This window comes from Solanum stenotomum, chromosome 4 (genome assembly GCF_019186545.1).
Source record: "Solanum stenotomum isolate F172 chromosome 4, ASM1918654v1, whole genome shotgun sequence".
In the NCBI taxonomy this organism is placed as follows: Eukaryota; Viridiplantae; Streptophyta; class Magnoliopsida; order Solanales; family Solanaceae; genus Solanum; species Solanum stenotomum.
In genome coordinates this window covers 60,880,390-60,899,030 of record NC_064285.1, presented here as the reverse complement: position 1 = coordinate 60,899,030, position 18,641 = coordinate 60,880,390, and the positions used below count along the sequence as shown (strand labels likewise).

The following is an 18,641-nucleotide window of genomic DNA, read 5'->3' as shown; positions in this document are numbered from 1 at the left end:
ACATAAGCCCTCCACCACTGCTTAGCCTCACCTTGAAGCTAGAAGGTCACAAACTCTACTCCATACTAGTGTTTAATGCCTAACTTGTGAAGCCTCTCATAGCAATCCAGAATGAAGTCATAGGGATCCTCACTCTCAGAACCATGGAACACAGGCGGCTTCAGCTTTCGAAACTTAGTCAACATCTCCTTCTCTATGCCAGTCATCACAAGAGCCAATAAGGGACGAAAAAAGGCATCAGTGCCTACCGCTCCATCCACCTTGAGAATAGTAGCAGCAATGGGGTGGTTGACTGGAGGTAGATCAGTTTGCACTGTGGGAAGAACTCTATAGCTGACCAACCCACTCAGAAAAGTTATGATCTACTGAGCAATCACTGGATCTAAGAGAGAAAGACAGTCTCAGTTTGTGCATCCTCTTCTCTGGTCCAAAATCCTCATCAACTTCGATATCTTCATTTTCTTCCACCTCTTCTTGGGGTGCAGTAGGGGCCTCTTCCCTGGGAACATTTTCAACTGGGGATCCACCCCTGGCTGGTGCTACCCTTCCTCAGCCTCTGTCATTTCCTCTTCCTTTTCCCCTACCTCGACTGCGGCCTCTTGTTGTGGGATCCTTTGTTGGGTCATTATTGAGAGCTACAGGCATGACATTGTTGTATCGCGTGTTAACCATTCTTGAACAGAAGATTGAAAGATACTGGATACCAATTGGAATAAAAGTCATAGCACGAGAGGAGAAGAAACAGAAAGATTTCCTAAAGTCATGTAGCCTCTCAAAGAAAAGTACAGACGTCTCCGTACCATTCCCTAACACTCTACTAGACTCGTTTTAGTACAATGAGATCAACGAACCTAGGGCTCTGATACCAATTTTACCACGATCGAGTCCACCGTGATTGGCACCCACATTAACCCTCTAGTGGGAGAACCATTACTACAACCCGACAAAGCATTTTAAGAAATTAAACCATTTAAAGATACGAAAGCAAGTTTAAATAACTAATTAAATATGGAATTTCCATAAACTTCGATAGTTTAACAAAACAACTAAGTATAACCTTCGTAGAAATTCAACCCCTAGAACTTGAAAGTCATTGTATCAAAATTCTACTAACCAACAAGTCTAAGAAAAAAGGGGTGCAACCCTGAAAACTAAACATAAGTAAAATGTCTGAACATCTAGTTTGAATCCCAAAAGAATGGACTAAAACCAATGATGGATCCATGGCACCCTGAAAGAACTGACTCACCCTCAAATCCAGTCTCGGTCAATGATCTCCTAACTGAGGTATGTAAGTAGCCGCCTGAAGATGCCTTGTACTCAATAAAGAAAGAGCAAGTATAGTATCGGTTCACGAAACCGCGGTGTATTGGTAGGATAACGCGGCTACTCCGGTCAATGAAATATAAGCAAGTAATTACAACACAGTAAGCACACATATATAGGATGCACAATTCAATTATCAATTCAGGAGAAAGATACATTTTCCCAATATCAATGACAGGTAGACATGAATATAATAATCACGCGTGGTCCTCTCATGAAACCCACACACACAAACTGTTAGTGTGTCGGAACGTGACACCCAATCTAATATACATGTGTAACATCTCACAAATTGAAAGAACTAGAAAGAGCTGGAATTATAAAGAGTAATTTTTGGAAATGATAAAAATTTGGAAAATTGGTTTAAGTTAAGTTAAGTTTGAGTTTTGGTCAACTTAAAATGACCATAACTCCTAGATCAAAATGAGTTAGGTGTGTTTCCAGATATTGTAGGAAAGATCTTGGAATAGTTTTTCCAACACCGCTGAATTTGCACGATTCCGAGTTTGTATGAGTGAGTTATTCCCATTGGAAGTTGGGATTTTCAAATAAGGAAAGTCCAATCCGGATTTTAGAAAGGCATTATGGTTTTTTCACCACCCAATTAATTAATTTCATTTTTGGTAATTAAGTTGGGGTCTAAATTGATTAGATTCAGTTTAGACTTTTGAGAAACAAGTTAGGGTTTGGAGAGAAGAGAAAAAAAAAGGAGAAAAGAGGAGAAGGAGCAAGGAATCGTCAAGTTCTTGAAGCTAGGCTCGTGGATTTCGTCAAGGGGTGATCCCTACGAGGTATGTGAGTTCACACAGCGTTGGGTTCCTTCACCCATGTGCCAACCATGTTTAATTCCGCGTGAATTCGTCCTAAAAGTTGAAAGTTTGAATGTTCATGATATGTGTTCTAGAATTTTCTTTCGTTCTTGAATTGGGATGAGATTGAGGAGTTTCTTGAGATTGTAGATTTGATTATTAGAGTTGTAGAGTTAGATTCTTGTGTATATGTTGTGGGTTCCTGAATCTAAAGAGATATGGAGAAAAATAATCGAATTGAGGTAAATTGGAGTTAGAAAACGAAGAAGAAAAAAGTCAGGCAAATCTGGAGCCCTAGGTCGCGACGCGGACCTGCCCCCCAGTTTCACAAAATTCATCCTCGCGGAGCAGAGCGGTCACGGACCGTTCTGCCTCAAAAATTATTTTCTCAACTAAAAATTTAAATACATCTCCACGTCGCGGACTAGTTTCCAGACAGTGATTTCTTGATCATTTCTCATGTTTAGCTATCTAAAATCATTCCTAAACATCATGAGATCTTTCCTATCACAAATTACAATTCTTGAATCCATAATTCAATTCAAGAAAAGTTAAGAGTCAAGTCAAGAGAAGTTAAAAGTCAAGTTAAGAGAAGTTCATAAAGTTTTCCAAAAGTCTTTTACAAATGTTTTAACTTTGTTTTAAGACTTGAGTTTTGAGTTGAGTAACGAGTAAAGTTTGAAGTTCATTTCTTCAAAAGAATATATCGGGACTATGTATTCCCGAAGAGTAAATGTTTTCACATTTAAAGAAGAAAGGAATCCTTGATTTCCAAAAGAGGTTATGAGCTAGTTTTCAGTAAAGAGTAAGAGTAAAGTTCATTCTTCAAAGATTATACAGGAACTAAGCATTCCTAAGAGTTAAAATGTTTTCACATTTGAGCAAGAAAGGAAACTGAGATTTCCAAGCGAGCTTTTAAGCTAAGTTTTTAAGTAATTATGTCAAACCAAAGAAAGAGTTTTGTTTTTACAAACATATGAGTTAAGTATATTTTGGGAGAAGTATTGAGCACCGATATGGGGATGAGTTTAAGTTCAGATAACTCACGTCTCCATAAACCATCTAGCCATCATGGGTAGTAAAAGATCATACTTTTTAGATGACTCCTTAAGTGTTTTTTAGCATAGACTAGTGGATCCACTTAGTTAAGGCGTTCTATATGACTACAAAGTATAGGACAGTTCTGACAGTGTGGGCAAGACGATGTATCACCACTTAGGCTCATAGTGATGGTTGTCGGTTAGAGAACCTACCACAGAAACTATATTACTTTCTTATATGAGTAAAGTTGAGTTTGTTATTGCATTTTCTTTAACGTAATAAGTTGTTTTCTACTGTTTCAAAGGCCTTTAATCTATTGCATGTGTTTTATTGCTTTATATTGAGTTAAGTTATTCAGGAGTTAAGTAAAGTCAAGGTAAGTGTTTCTTTCAGATTCTTTCCAAGCTTAAGTTATGTTTAGCATTTCAACTAGCATACTCGTACATTCAATATACTAATGTCAGTTGGCATGCATCTTATTATAATGCAGACGCAAGTAATCAGGATCAGCATCTAGCGCCTCGTTGATCTATTGATCTAATTGAGCACTCAGAGTCAGTTGGTGAGCCTCCTAGCTTTTCGGAGGATCCTTTTTATTGCTTTCATCATTTTAGTTCATTAGGATGCCGTGGGTCTTGTCCCGATGTCCATCTCAGTTGTTTAATGGCTTCATAGACAGAGCTAGTGATGTTAGTTCATGAGTCTTTACTTTCCCTTTTCAGTTAACTTGAGACTTGAGTTGCCACTTTGGCAATGAATGTTATTTATTACATTCTAAGTTATTTATTGAACAACTTAGTTTTTGTTTTAAAGTATGTTTATCTTGAGTAAAGTCTTCCGCTGAGTAAGTAAGTCAGGCCAATGGTTCGCTTAAGACCAACAATGGTTTCCGAGTGCCGGTCACATCCAGGGTATAGACTCGAGGCGTGACAACATGTGTCGAAACGTGACACCCGATCAAATATATGTGTCGAAACGTGACACCCTGCCCAATGTATGTGTCAGAATGTGACACCCGGTCCAGTCAGCACAACCACAGTCAGAATCACACCCATAATGAACAGTGCACATAGTCACACAATCAAGTAACAAGTTCATGACATGTAATTATTTACACATATTCATTTCACTAGATTTGATCCACGTTTCCTATTCACATACATGCATGTGTATAATGAAGCAATTAACAGACATATATCACACATCTGGAAATCGAACCATCACCAACCTCGAAACCAAGTCTAAATACTCCTAAGACACTTGAGTCTTCCCTTTTCGGAATCTTTTAGCTTGTTTTTGGTCTAAAACAAGTAATTAACACAAATGATCAATAAACAAGGCCTAATTTACCCGGATAATAATCAAAATATCAACCCAAGGTCAAACCCAAGATCTTAATGCTCAACTAGGGATTTTCCCACCATTAACTTCAGGTCAAAACCCTCCCCCAATGATAATTACCAAAGATTCTAAGTTCTAGGAATCAAAATACGGATTAGGGGCGTAATTATCGTACCTTCAATGCTAGAATTCGTTGGAAACTGATAAGAAACTGCCCTGGGTCGTCCCTTAGCTCTGAAGAAAGAAGTTTTGGAGAAAATAACGAAATTAGGGTTTTTCTCCGGTTTAAGTCGCGACTGTCCCGCCACAGCGGTTCCGCCCTGGCAGCTTGCACGGAGACAGAAACTCAGAATTTGAGTTCCATGCTCCCATTTCGCAACACACCTTAAACCCTTTACGTTCTAAAACTACCATTTCACAACATCAGTTTCGGGAGTTCTACTCACCTGATTTTAATTTTGTAAAGCCGTACAGGCTCCTTAACATCTTGGATATCCACTCATGTGATTAAATTCGTAAATAAATCCCCCATTCATTACCAGATTTCCCTAGACCTCACCTAACTCAGATTTTGTCCAAGTCTGGCCTAGATTAGAAATTTCCAAATCACTGCTCAGAAATTTTCTGGTGCCCAAATTCTTTGCCCATTGGCTTTTTATAATGACGGAAATAGGTCGTTACCTACTCTAATAATAAATTGAAGTCATTGTCCGTCATACTCATCGATGCAAACCACTTAGTGGTCTCGGAAAAGAACCAACTCATGGATGATTATGCTTCTTTGAGAATGGATTATCAAAAAACTGAGGACATAAATAACCTTGAGAAAACTTGTGAATATCTTCAAAAACATAACAAAAAACTTAGCAGTTTTTTCAAAGGGAAGATTGAAATCATTATGTTTCAAATATCCATAGAAAATGATTTTGAGAATTTGACAACGAAACTTCGAACAACTATGGAAAGAAATAAAGTTTTACAAGAAAACATTTAAAATGCCAGACTTGATTTGGAAAGACATGCTAAATGGACTAAGTCTTCACAAATGCTTCTCCAAATTCAACAAAACCAAACTAAAAATAGATTTGGTATGTTTTTTGAAAAGAATAAAACTTTATATAAGGAAAATTTCACAACTCAAGAAGCGTTGTGCACTCATTGTGGTAAGACAACTCAATGTAACTTTCAAGCCAAATAAATTTTGAAAAATGATAAAGAGCCAAATAGTAAAGGGCGGATTTTTTTTTGAAACTAGGTTGATAAAACTACACTTCTTGCCTAGGCCAAAATAAACCTAATTCATCCTTCTTTCACAAAAAGGACCCAAGTGCATCTGAGTGTCCAAATCTAACCTCTGACTAGTTTTTCAGGTGAAGGTAAGGAGAGGAGACAAGCCATGGTATGTGGACAGTCCATAGAAGGGAGTACAGACTGTACATAGATTCGTTGAGTGCCAAAAATGTGCTTCAACAGAGCATTGTATGTGATTGGAACACCTTGGAAGTGCAAAAGTCAGTTGGAAGTGGAAAAGTTGCAAAAAAAACTTGTTTGTGGTGTGGTTTACGAGGCCCATGTATGGGTTGTGTAATTATCTACGGCTCATGGATGACAGTTGTGAATGAGATAGAATTTAAGAAAACTTGGTACAGTGTGTACAAAAAGGTTTCACGGTTCGTAGTTTGGAATACGGCTCATGGTTAGCCTCATAGATAGAGATCCTAAAAAGTTTGAAAATGTAAATCCTCTTACCTCAATGAACGAGCCAACAGTACGACTCATGGTTGGGAAAACAGGTCGTGCTTGCTTCCTATAAACGTAGCCTTCAGACTTAGTGATTTCAGTACTTTGGTTCTACGAATGGCATTACACGAGTTGGTATAATGGATCACAACTTGTGGAGGGTTGGTTGTGGTTACTCTTCATAGATCCTTAAGATTCAGTATATGAGATGTTTACATGGATCGTAAATGGGAACACGGTTCATGGATTTCCATCAGAGACTTGTACTCTCAGTCAAAGGAATGACAGACAGACAATATAGTCCGTAGAAGGGAGTACAGACCGTACATAGATTCGTTGAGTTGGTATAGCAATTATTTTTCAAAGTTATTTGGGTCTTTTTCTACTCCTTTAATTCCTATATTGTGTCGTTTTAGGCCTATTTTGGAGAAGTATAACTGATTCTAAGAGCCTAACAACTCCCATTCTCTCATTCTCTCAAGTCTTATTCCCCAAGATAAGGATTCCAAATTTTCAAGGATTAAAGCTTCAAGTCTGCTCTTTCAGATTTCAATCTAGGATTTCACCTAGGTATGTGGGAAATTCATCAATGGCTTTCTCTTTACCCATTGATTCTCAAAGGAACCTCAATTTCTATGCTTATGATTCCTAGTCAATTCTAGGGTTTCATGACTTCCTTATGGGTTCAATTAATTTTAAGTTTAGTCATCATGATTGGTCATTAATGATTTGATCATAATTCAATGTTTTCAATTATATTTTCACGAACCAATGTTATGCAAGTTTTTTATTTGTATTCAATCTATGATGATATGCATGCATTATGATTTGAAGAGTTTATGAATCAATGATACTTTCGAATAAAGTATTAACATGTTTTTATGAAATTATGATGCTTTCGATTGAGTGTCTCTTCTGAGTATGTTATGAAATCATGATTTTAAAAAAGTACTTTCATTATGAATAAATATCATGATTGGGATGTGCACTTAGATATGCACCTTGATAAGCTATTGCATTATCACCTACAATGACACAAATAAACAACTTCATGTATAACTTAGTTGTTTTTAATCGAATTCTATGTACTATAGAATAGCTATATTTGTAATGTCGTAGTTACATAATTTTTAAATGTTACGCATTATGTTTTATACCCTATTTGACTATATCTAACTACTAATTTTTTTAAAATGTAATACTATGACATAATTAATATTAACCTTTAATCATTACCTCAAATGTACTCGAATAAGAAAATTATTAATAAATTGATACAATAAAACCAAATGAGATATTCAATATTTTTTACTTTTATAAAATATTAGATATCTTTTGGTGAAAAAAATGATAGTAAGTTCACTCTTAATACAGCTTAGATATCGTATAAAAAGTTGGTCATTCGCACTTTCCAGCTCAAATTATTGTGAAAATCAGATGATTTAGGGTGTGTTTGGTATGTAGGAAAATGTTTTCCTGGAAAATGTTTTCCTGGAAAATAAGTAGATTTTCGCCTTATTTTCTCATGTTTGGTTGGTGAATATAAAATATTTTTTAGTGTTTAATTTATGATTGAAAAATATTTTTTGAGAAAATATCTTTTATTTTTACTAGAGAGTAGAAAATAATTATTGAAATTGAAAGTATTTTGGTTTAAAAACAAACCTAAACTTTTTTTTTGGAGGGGGTGGGGGGCTGGTAGGGGATGATGGGGGGGGGGGGGGCGCGGGTAGGCGTGGTGTGGGATGAAAAAAAATAAAAATTTAAAATTGAAAATATTTTTTTCTTCATACCAAACACACTATAATATTGTCACGACCCAGACCGTCGTGATTGGCACCCACACTAACACTCCGGTGGGAGAACCACTACTACAACCCAACCAAGCAACTAATCTAAAAACGAAGGCATTTAAGTTACGGAAGCAAGTTAAATACTAAGGAAATAAATAGGGCGTTCCCATAAACTCCAACAAAAGTCTAACAAGAACTAAACAATGCAGAAGAAATAACCTAGAACCTGAAAGTTAATGTACCAAAACATCTAAAGTTCAACAAGTCTAAACAAGAAGGGATGTAACCCCAATCTAATGAACTAATCAACTAACTAGAACATAGTCTAAGTCTGGAAATGGTGGACATAGACGAAAGAGAACCCATGGCAGCCCGGAAGAATTGACTCACCCTTGAATTCAAATGATCATTGATCTCATAAGCGAGGTCTTTTAGTAGCCGCTTGAAGATGTCATGTACACAACAAAAATACGAGCAAGTGCAGAATCAGTACACAACCACAGTGTACCGGTAGGATCACGCGGCTATACCACTAAGTTCAACATGCATAAGTCAAACAACAATATAATCACATGCATATATCGAACATATACAATATCATCAACATTTACGAACAACGAACATCTCCACATATCTCAAAATACACAATTAAGACAAGTCATTGGTCCTCTCATGGAACCCAAACCCAAACAGTTAGCATACCGGAACGTGGTACCCGATCCAATGATTATGCCAGAACGTGGCAACCGATCCCATAATTTATGCCGGAGTCTGGCAACCGATCCAAGTTAGTTATGTCAGAACGTGGCAACCGATCCATTCAACACACCACAATTACAATCACAAGTATATCCTCAAGATCATACAATTAAGTCATGATTTCATGGTAACCATCATTCATCTATCTCATTTACAACAAGTGTGACCAATAATGCAACATTCATATACATACATGTATCATAATAAAGCAAGAACAAACATACATCACACAATCATAGAATCACAACCATCACCTACCTCAAAACAAGCTTGAAACCCTAAGAAACTTGATCCTTCCCTTTACGGATTCGTTCCTCTTGTTCTTGGTCTACAAACAATCAATATAATATGGGAATCAATAAACAATCACTAATTACCCGAATTACTAACAATTCTATGAACCCTAGATCAAACCCATGATCTCAATTATCCAAATTAGGGTTGTTTCCACCATAGAATCTATAACAAAACCCTCCTCCATCAATATTCACCCATTTTATTGTGTTCTACGGATTCGGGGAGTGAAAAGCTTACCTTTAATTAGCCTCAAGAATGATGAAAAATGAGTAAGAGTCGCCTGGGTTCGTTCCTTAGCTCTAAAGGTCGAAAAGTGCATAATAAGATCGTTTAGGGGTTTATTAACGACCTCAAGTCGCGTCGAGCCCGCCATAGCGGCCCTCATCCCGTTGTAGCGGCCCCGCTAGAGCGGCAAAATCCAGCACCAAAGCGGCTGGAACGAAACAGAGAGCTATTTTGAGAATTCCAAAATCCTCATTTCACAACACACCTCTAACCAACGACGCTCAGAAAAATACCCTTAGTGCTAGGATCGATTCCAGGAGTTCTACTTAAAGAGATTGAGAATTGAAAGAAAACTTGAATGATTTTATTCATTGCTTACATCTGCTTAAATACAAGTAAATTCAACTAACTTGACCAACTTAAAGGAACTAACTCGACTAGCTTTAAGCTACTAATCTAACAACTTAATCTTATCTAAAAGATTAGTTGACTTATTCAAACTAATTCAAAATTTAAACTTAAATTACTAACAAATAGATAACCACATGTTTATCTCAATACTACTCACCCGAATTTAATTTCTTAAAGTCATACGGATTCCTTAACGAGTTATCTAACTACTCATGCAATCAAAATCATAAATGATTCACCCGATTGTTACCAGATTTCCCTACACCTCAAAGACTTCAATTTCGTCCAAATCTGGATTAGGTTGGAAAAATTCAAATACTATGAAAAAGTTTTTCGGCCCCAAATTTTTCCCCGTTGGCTTTTCTATAACGATGGGAACAGGTCGTTACAAATATTTTTCTAATCATAGAATGATATCTAATATTTTATTAAAGTAGGTAAAAAAAACTAAATCTTTCTCATTTGGTTTCATTGTAAACCTGTCAACTAATCCAAGTTGACCAAAATTTCGACTCAATAAGCCCAGTCTGCTAAGGATCCGACATTGGTTAAATCTAGGACGGTCTCCATCCCATTAAAAATATTTTTAATCCCTAGATTTTAAAATTTACATTTTAATCCTATTTTTATCTATAAATAATTTTTATATTTCATCTTTTTTTTTCTACAACAACCTTCTGATTCTCTCTCTATTTCTCTCTTAAATTGTTAGCAATTTAATATTATTATTTGCAATTAACACCATCAAGTGAAAGTTTTCAACTTTCAAGTCTTCAACAATTCATCAATTTATGATTATTTAATTATTTCTTTATCTTCGACAATTTGGTGTATTCGTTTCATCTATTACTTTTATTTAGTATATTAATTTTTTAATGTTTATTTATTTTATTTTTGTGTTTATAATTTTTGTTAATTTAATTGGCATAATGGACATTTAAGAAAAATAGGTAAAAGTGTTAAAAGTTTATATCCTGAAAATAGTAATAGTACTAAGAAAAAAATTTGATTCTGATAAAAGTAGTACAAGTAAATTTTATTCTCGCGTGCCTGAAACACCATCTAATGCAATTGAAAACATAAGTGTAGGTACACATGATATATATGAATCAATTTGAGGCTGAAGAAACTTAGGGGTCGTTTGGTAGAGTGTATTAGAATAAATAATGCATGCATTAGCCTTGTGTATTACTAGTACCTTGTTAATACCATAGATTTCTAGGTATTAGCAATGAAGTGGTTTTAATGCATGCATTAGCATGATTAAAGACTCAATTGCTCCTCAAAACCTTTTTACATATTTTCCACCATAATAGTGAGGATATCTTTGTAAATTAAATTTGTTATGCAATGCATACTATTTTTTTATGCATCAAACCAAACGATGCATAAAAATAATCTATGTATAATTAATACAACTATCACTAATACATGCATTGTTAATGCAAATATTACTAATAAACTCTATTTAACATTAGTCTTATATTCTACCAAACGACCCTTAAATAGAAGAAGAAAATGAAGTAAAGATAGAAAACAAGAATAACGAAAAGATGATAATACACTAATTAGGCTTGTTATAGTTATAATGCTCAATCTAGAATTCGTAATCTTTCTTGTAGCTTTTGTGGGCAGGTTTTGCTTTTGAGTTCAAGCAAAGGGTGAGCTCATTGTTGATTGGTGATATTTCCTCACTAGGTTCCTTCCCTTTGTTTAATTTATTTTTGTCTTTCATTTTCAGACAATTGTATCAGTTATTGAGAGTTATAATCCTTCTTAGGTTGAACATTTCTAAATTAATATTCGATAAATTAATAAATTTTTTAAGATAATAATTTTCTTCTATTCTGAATTTGGGTTAATGGAAAATATCACTAATTTTGATAATATATTTTCAAAAAATATATATATCAATATATGATCACATTAATATTTTAAATTAATAATTATTTAATATTACAAAAATATCCAAGACAGTTTAGTAAAAAATAATTGTAGTATTTTTTTTATTAAAATTATACTTTAGTTGAAGCTCATTTTAACTTTTCTTATCATCCAACAATTTCGGTGTTCTATTCTCAATTGCACCAAAAAAAAATGTGTAGACTTATAGGCGTGATAAGTGTTTCCTTATGTGTAACTAGTTCAAAGATATCGTATCATCTTCAACTTAATCATCAACATTGTTTTCTCCGACAGTACCCATAATTTCTTCTAAGTTTTGGACCTCTGAACATGTATCATTTTCATTCGGATAATCTGATTGGGCTATTGACGTCCTTTCTACTGCAATAACCAAAATTATTAATCATGATGAAGAACAAGAATTCATGAATATTGTTTTCACAAGAGGATTCATTTAATTTTCTTGAGACTTCATCTCAGATCAATATAATTAAATTAACCCTCATTAAATCTTGAAAACACATCTTAAATTAATAAATATTAGTTTATCGATTAAATAATATAGGGAAAATTACGCGGTTAAGCAAACATATATTAGTTAATTAGCTAATATAGCCAATATAGCTACAGTTTGCATTAGTTCCGATTCAGAACTTACTTCTAGCTATAATTACATTCTCTCTCGCCTCTCTTCCTCTCTCTCTCGTCTCTTCCTCTCTCTTTCTCTCTCACCTCTCTTTGGAATCTCGCTCGCCACTCTCCTCTTTTTCAGTCATCTCTCCTTCACCTCTCTCATCTCCCTGCCCAGTCGTTCTCTCGCTTCTCTTCTACCAATCACTCTCTCACTTTATACAACACACAAATGTGTAATTTGTGTTTGTATAAGGCGAGAGAGACGAGATCTACAAATACAAATATATATCTCTCCGTCCTATACACTAATAATTATACAAATACAAATCTTCCTCTATCCAGTTCTCTTTTACCTTTCTCTTTCTCACTTTATACAAACACAAATGTATAATTTGTGTTTGTGTTTGTGTTTGTATTTGTATAAAGCGAGAGAGACGGGATACCCAAATACAAATGCATATCTCTCCTTTCTATACACTTATAATTATACAAATACAAATCTTCTTCTGCTCAATTCTCTTTTGCCTCTCTCTCTCTCTCACTTTATACAAACACAACTTATACAAATACAATGTATAATTTGTGTTTGTATAAAACGAGAGAGAGATTTGATATACAAATACAAATATTTTAGTTCGATTCAATTATATATGTATTCAAATTGTATGCAGATATACAAATACAATAATTGATACATATAAATAGTAGTTACATAAATACAATTATCTAATCGATATAGATATACAATTCATCTCTCTCCACTCTCTGCTCTCTCTCACTCGCCTGCTTCATCCCTCTATGGCTTGTCACTCTCCTCCCTATAACATATAACTACGAAGTGTAACTAGCAAACTATAGTTATGAAGAATAATTAAGTTATTTTTGAGTTACTATACGTGAAAATCTCAATAATATATCTACAAAATAATAATATTTCATAGTACGACCTACTAGTTCTTTTTAGTTCTGCTACAGGCCCTAATCAATGTTATGGAATAATGGAGCTTTAATCAGCCTCTAATTGAGACAGAGTAGACGATAATGGAGTTGCTGCAAGGAAGAAGGGCAATCAATTGTTAGGTTTGGTGTGAGAAAGATAGAGACGCCACGCTGAAGAGATATATACAGACACGGCAGATGCCATTATTAATTTATAGTAGTAATTATCTTTAATATAAGGACTGACATTTTTGACCCAAAATAGGACAAGTTGAAGCGAGCGAACTGGATATGGCCATTGGAACGATGCTCTCCGCATTCAGAAAACTCTCTAACACTTCACGGATAACCCCTTTTCGATCTGTAAGTACTTGTTGTTCTTACGCTTTTCAAATTTTATTTTCACTCATCTGAAATAGTGTGAACAAGTCGAAAAGGTTAAGAATGTGAATAACTCGGAATTGACATCTTAATTTGGGTTTTGTACTCCTATATCTATATGGCCTCCGAGTGACCGGGCGGAGCTAATCATATCGATGACGGGTTTGGCAGACATAGTGGTTTTAGTGTGTAGAGGAATAAACAGAATAGTTGGTACTTGATGAATCTTTTGGAATTGTGAAGAACAAGAATAAACGTATGTCGCACTTGTTTGTGTTGATTATTGAAAGATAGAATAGGAAGGCTATTATTTTCTCGAATCAATAGCTTAATTAAGAGCTGAATGAATAAGTTCTTCAACTTTAATCTTACTTCTTTTCGTCCGTTCCTTGTATTACTGCAGCAAATTATTCTGTGTCGTTGTTGTACAGTTTAATTGCAGCTTTACCCAAGTGAGTTTTATCAGAATACTAGGCTAAGCATCAAAATCAAATGCAAGTGGGTCAGGAATTGACTTTTGAGTAAATGAGGAAGTTAAAGGGATATGATGCAACAACAACATGCGCAGTGTAATCCCACAAGTGGGATTAGGGGAGGGTAGGATGTGTGTAGAGTGTAGACCCTACCCCCTACTGTTTCTGATGCAATGGTGTAATTATATAGACTTGCTTTGTGGTTCTCTCTAGTTTCTAAAGATTCACATAAATTGAGAATAGGTGTTTTCGGATGTTCTTGTTTAAGGTGGAGAAAGGAGAATCTCTGAATAGTCTGTGTTTGATAATCATATAGCCTGAATCCATGTATACAAGTTTGAGCTTGAATTTTTTAATAGAAGAATTTTGCTTCTTCGCACAACATAAGTTATTCTCAAATGATTGTGCTTAAAGGTACACCTGTGCTGTATTGTATGTGTAGCTTAGTACATTGGTTTTAGCTGAACACGAAGGAGGATTAATCAAAAACTCATCATTAAGTGCTGTGGAGGCTGCAAAATCCTTAGGTGGGGACAATTCGATATCGTTGCTACTTGCTGGATCTGGTCATTCCCTGAAGGAAGCTGCGGAACATGCTGCTTCATCCCACCCTTCCGTTTCTCAGGTAACTCCTCTTTGGATGCTGGACTGTTTTGTTTCACCATGTTGCCCACGGAATACTAACCTTATGCTCCTACTGTTTTTGCAATTTAGTTTGTTCGCTTTTCAGTAACATCTTAGATAGGACATGCCTAGTTCAGCGTGAAAAGAGAGTAGTTGTATTCTATTGACATGCTTTAGTGATTGTGTAAAACACATTTAGAATGTTCACTTCGTTACAGAGAGAGAATGATCTTCCGAGGAGGAGAAAAGAGAGGATGATATTGCTTTTTCTTTGTCTTCTTGATCTAAAATTCTTGGAAATGCCATTTTCAATTGAGTGCTGAACTTTGGTAAGGAAGCCATAGAACAAAATCCAGGAATGATAGGTGATCTTGTCAAGAGTATCTGAAGTATACCTGTTAATTCTTACTCACAATATATCACTTTTGGAGAAAGTGGTATAGAACCTATTTGTATGGATTTTCTCCACTTAAGACACAGAGATATCATATGAATGTGTGTCTATAAACAGAAAAGTAGTCCATAGCTCATGCTGACAATACAATACTGCTCCTTTCCTCTTCATCTTCAATTAAGCTATTGTGAGGACCAAGCACGCTACTTGTTATGAGTCTTTGTTCAAAGATTTTATGATTTTCATTCCTATGCTTCCATGTGATGTGACATGCTAGTTGACAATTTGAAATTAACTTTATTCAAGCATTCTGCACTAAGCGTTTTGAGACAAATAATCTGTAACTAGCATTTAGAATAGATAAAGCATTCAGCACACAAGAGAAAAAGATGCTGGAGCGAATCCAACCAATGAAACTCACTATTTTTTTCTTATTGTTTTTTATTTCTTTTTTAGGTCCTTATTGCTGATTCTGACAAATTTACATACCCTTTGGCTGAACCATGGGGCAAATTAGTCCATCTTGTTCAGCAGAGTGGTGGCTATTCACACATAATTGCTGCATCAGGTTCATTTGGGAAAAATATATTACCGCGTGCAGCAGCTCTTCTGGACATTTCTCCAATTACTGATGTCACAAAGATTTCTGGATTAAACCTCTTTATTAGGTGATTTTTTAGTGGTACCCTTATCCGGAAAACACTACGATGGCTTGAGATTTTCTTGTAGATAGTGAACACTTCTTTCAAGCGATTATCCTAAACTATTTCTTGTCATGTGTGATTTGTAATATTGAGATATTGGCATTACCCTGCACTATGGTTGAATGGGAAGTTTCCTGTTATTAGGTTTGATTATACATTGTTATTATTACATCTTGTTTCGCGACTATGACCATTTTATCATGTTTGTTTGATGACATGAAGAATGTACTTCGGGTCTTGAAAAATTGTACATTTGTGTAAACCTAGTTGTTACAAGGCAATATCGTCCAGGGATGATTATTTCTGGAATTCTTTTAGCTATAAAGTTGCTAACTTCTTCATAGAGTTGTTTTGAAAATCATAGAACTGCAGTGTTTACTATTTAGCCACTATAACGCATCCTGCTACAAAATGAGATCTTTTCTTGCAGTGCTGACTGCATCATTCGTTTTGTCTCCCCAGCTCCAGTGTAAGCTGTGTTGGTTTTAATTGGATCGTCTTTAATGTGACAGGCCAATATATGCAGGAAATGCTCTTTCCACTGTTCGTTACACAGGTTCCAGCCCATGTATGTTGAGCATTAGAGCTACATCTTTTCCTGTTGCTTCAGAAACAGCTGATTTGAAATCTTATGCTGCGTCAATAGATCAGGTTGATCTTTCAACCTTGGATGAAGGTCAGTCAGTTGAGATATGAACCCATATCTCCCGTGGTTAACCAGATGTGGCTCTTTATGCCAATCTTGTCGATATTAGTGTTGTTTGCATCTTTTGTAAAGAAACGTCAGTAAGTTAGAACCTAAAATGAGGTTAGCTTTTTTTACAGACGAGTCAGTTGCTAAGTCGACATATGTAAAGCTTTCCGCACAAATTTCGGAGCGCCCAGATCTTGGAAATGCACGTATTGTAGTTACTGGTGGACGAGGTGTAAAGAGTGCTGAGAACTTCAAAATGATAGATAAGCTTGCAGAGAAAATCGGTGCCGCAGGTTTTCCCTCTCCCATGACTTCTGCTGTATTCAGCTTGTGCTTTTTTCTGCTACTTCTTTATCCTTTATCAATCTATCCTTAACATATTTCAAATTCAAAAGGCCTTCCCATTTCTTAGCAATAACTTGCATAATTCTGATTTCAATCTGCTTTTCATTTGTTCATTAAATTGGATTACCTCTGTTGTGCAGTTGGTGCCACTCGTGCTGCAGTGGATGCTGGATTTGTTCCCAACGATCTCCAGGTAAGACTAGACATACTTGTTGCTTCAGGTGACTCAATTACTTGCCTTCAGAAATGTTAAATGGATTTTCACTTACGTAAACTGTAGTAACCTGTTGCCTTTAATATCTTTTCTTTCATCTAAGCAAGTCATATTTATGGTATAACAAGTCAGACACAAAAATTTTGTTAAGTAAAATACTTGAAATAGTTTTTAAGTAGTGGTATTTGTCTCTCCGAAATTTTGTTTTCAAGAAACTGGAACTATAATGACTGCCCCGTCATTTTTCATGTTTGTCAGCTTTTTTGAATGTAGTTTTTGTTTTTCCTTCTCTATTTCAGGTTGGCCAAACTGGGAAAATTGTTGCCCCAGAATTGTATATGGCATTTGGTGTTTCTGGTGCGATTCAACACATAGCAGGCATGAGAGATTCCAAGGTCATTGTTGCTGTAAATAAAGATGCAGATGCCCCCATATTCCAGGTAAGGGTCAATGTGTTTCTTTTCTCTCTCACATGCATTACATGATCCCTTTTCTCACTCTTATGTTATTTCACATAATCGAGAGGGAGGGTGACGAAGATACAAACTCACTGGTTTACTGCTTTTGATGAAGTTCCGATTTATCAGTTACATTCCCAATAAGTAAAATAGAAGTTATTTATTGTCAGTTATTAGGGAAGTAAAACAGAATATATTTCTTTGAAATTTTGGAGCAACTTAAGAAGTTGATGTAGTGGACATGCCATCCAATTTTACCTCAGCTAGAAACGGAAATAACTGATAACCCTCGTCTCACCTTCATCTCTTCATCCAACCTAATATAGTTATTTATGTTAGAGTGGGTTAGAATCCCACGTTGGATGGTGAGCAGATTGGTGGTCTCCTTATATAGATTTAGCCATTTAGGCAACTCTCTCCCTTCATGAGCTAGCTTCGGGGATTAAGTTAGCCTCAAGTGTCATCTTACATGGTATGAGAGCTAACTTGTTCCCTATTTGGGGGCCCATGTTATATTGTCCACACTTCTGTTTGGCCTCAGTGTGAAGGGAGTGTTAGAGTGGGGTAGAGTCACACATTGATTGGGAAAGTGGTCTCTTTATAGGACTTGAACAATTCACCCCTCATGAGCTTGCTTTTGGGGTTGAGTTAGACCGAAGTGCCATATCTTACCAAAAACAAAATTATATCAAGCCGGCTGAAATGTGCAGAATCATGTGGCACATACAAAAAGAGGAAGACAACTTATTTATTTATATATGTTATTTTGGGAACGCCAGGGTGCTATAATACCACAACGACCATACATGCCACAAGAAAACACATTGCGTCCTAATATCTTGGTGCTTTTTACAATTTATTTTGAACTGGCAAGGAATCCATGTTGAAAACGTTGCTTTCTTTGAACTGCAGGTTGCTGATTATGGACTCGTGGGTGATCTTTTCGATGTCATTCCGGAGTTGTTAGAGAAACTTCCTGAGAAAAAGTAGAAAATATACCAGTCATTGTGATTCAATAAAGATGAAGATGATGTATGTGGTGGATGACATTTGTTATCCAGGAATAATATATACTAATATCATTCATTATTTCAATTCTCCAACCTTATTCACAGGCATCACCCTGCTATGATAT

At 35.6% G+C, this 18,641-nt stretch overlaps 1 protein-coding gene across 1 annotated transcript; it reads left to right on the top strand.

Moving 5' to 3' along the window:
* The first annotated feature begins 13,272 nt into the window (after positions 1–13,272).
* LOC125862925 (electron transfer flavoprotein subunit alpha, mitochondrial) lies at positions 13,273–18,601 on the top strand. Its single transcript, XM_049543049.1, has 8 exons — positions 13,273–13,582; positions 14,516–14,698; positions 15,548–15,759; positions 16,308–16,471; positions 16,621–16,782; positions 16,975–17,027; positions 17,348–17,488; positions 18,419–18,601. The coding sequence occupies exons 1-8, from the start codon at positions 13,511–13,513 to the stop codon at positions 18,494–18,496; spliced, it is 1,065 nt and encodes a 354-aa protein (XP_049399006.1). The 5' UTR covers positions 13,273–13,510; the 3' UTR covers positions 18,497–18,601.
* Positions 18,602–18,641: the final 40 nt, after the last annotated feature.

Coding starts and splice junctions, on each gene's coding strand:
- LOC125862925 (XM_049543049.1), top strand. CDS start 13,511: ATGGCCATTGGAACGATGCTCTCCGCATTCAGAAAACTCTCTAACACT. Junction 14,699..15,547: donor CCCACCCTTCCGTTTCTCAG/GTAACTCCTCTT, acceptor TTTCTTTTTTAG/GTCCTTATTGCTGATTCTGA. Junction 17,028..17,347: donor TTGTTCCCAACGATCTCCAG/GTAAGACTAGAC, acceptor TCTCTATTTCAG/GTTGGCCAAACTGGGAAAAT.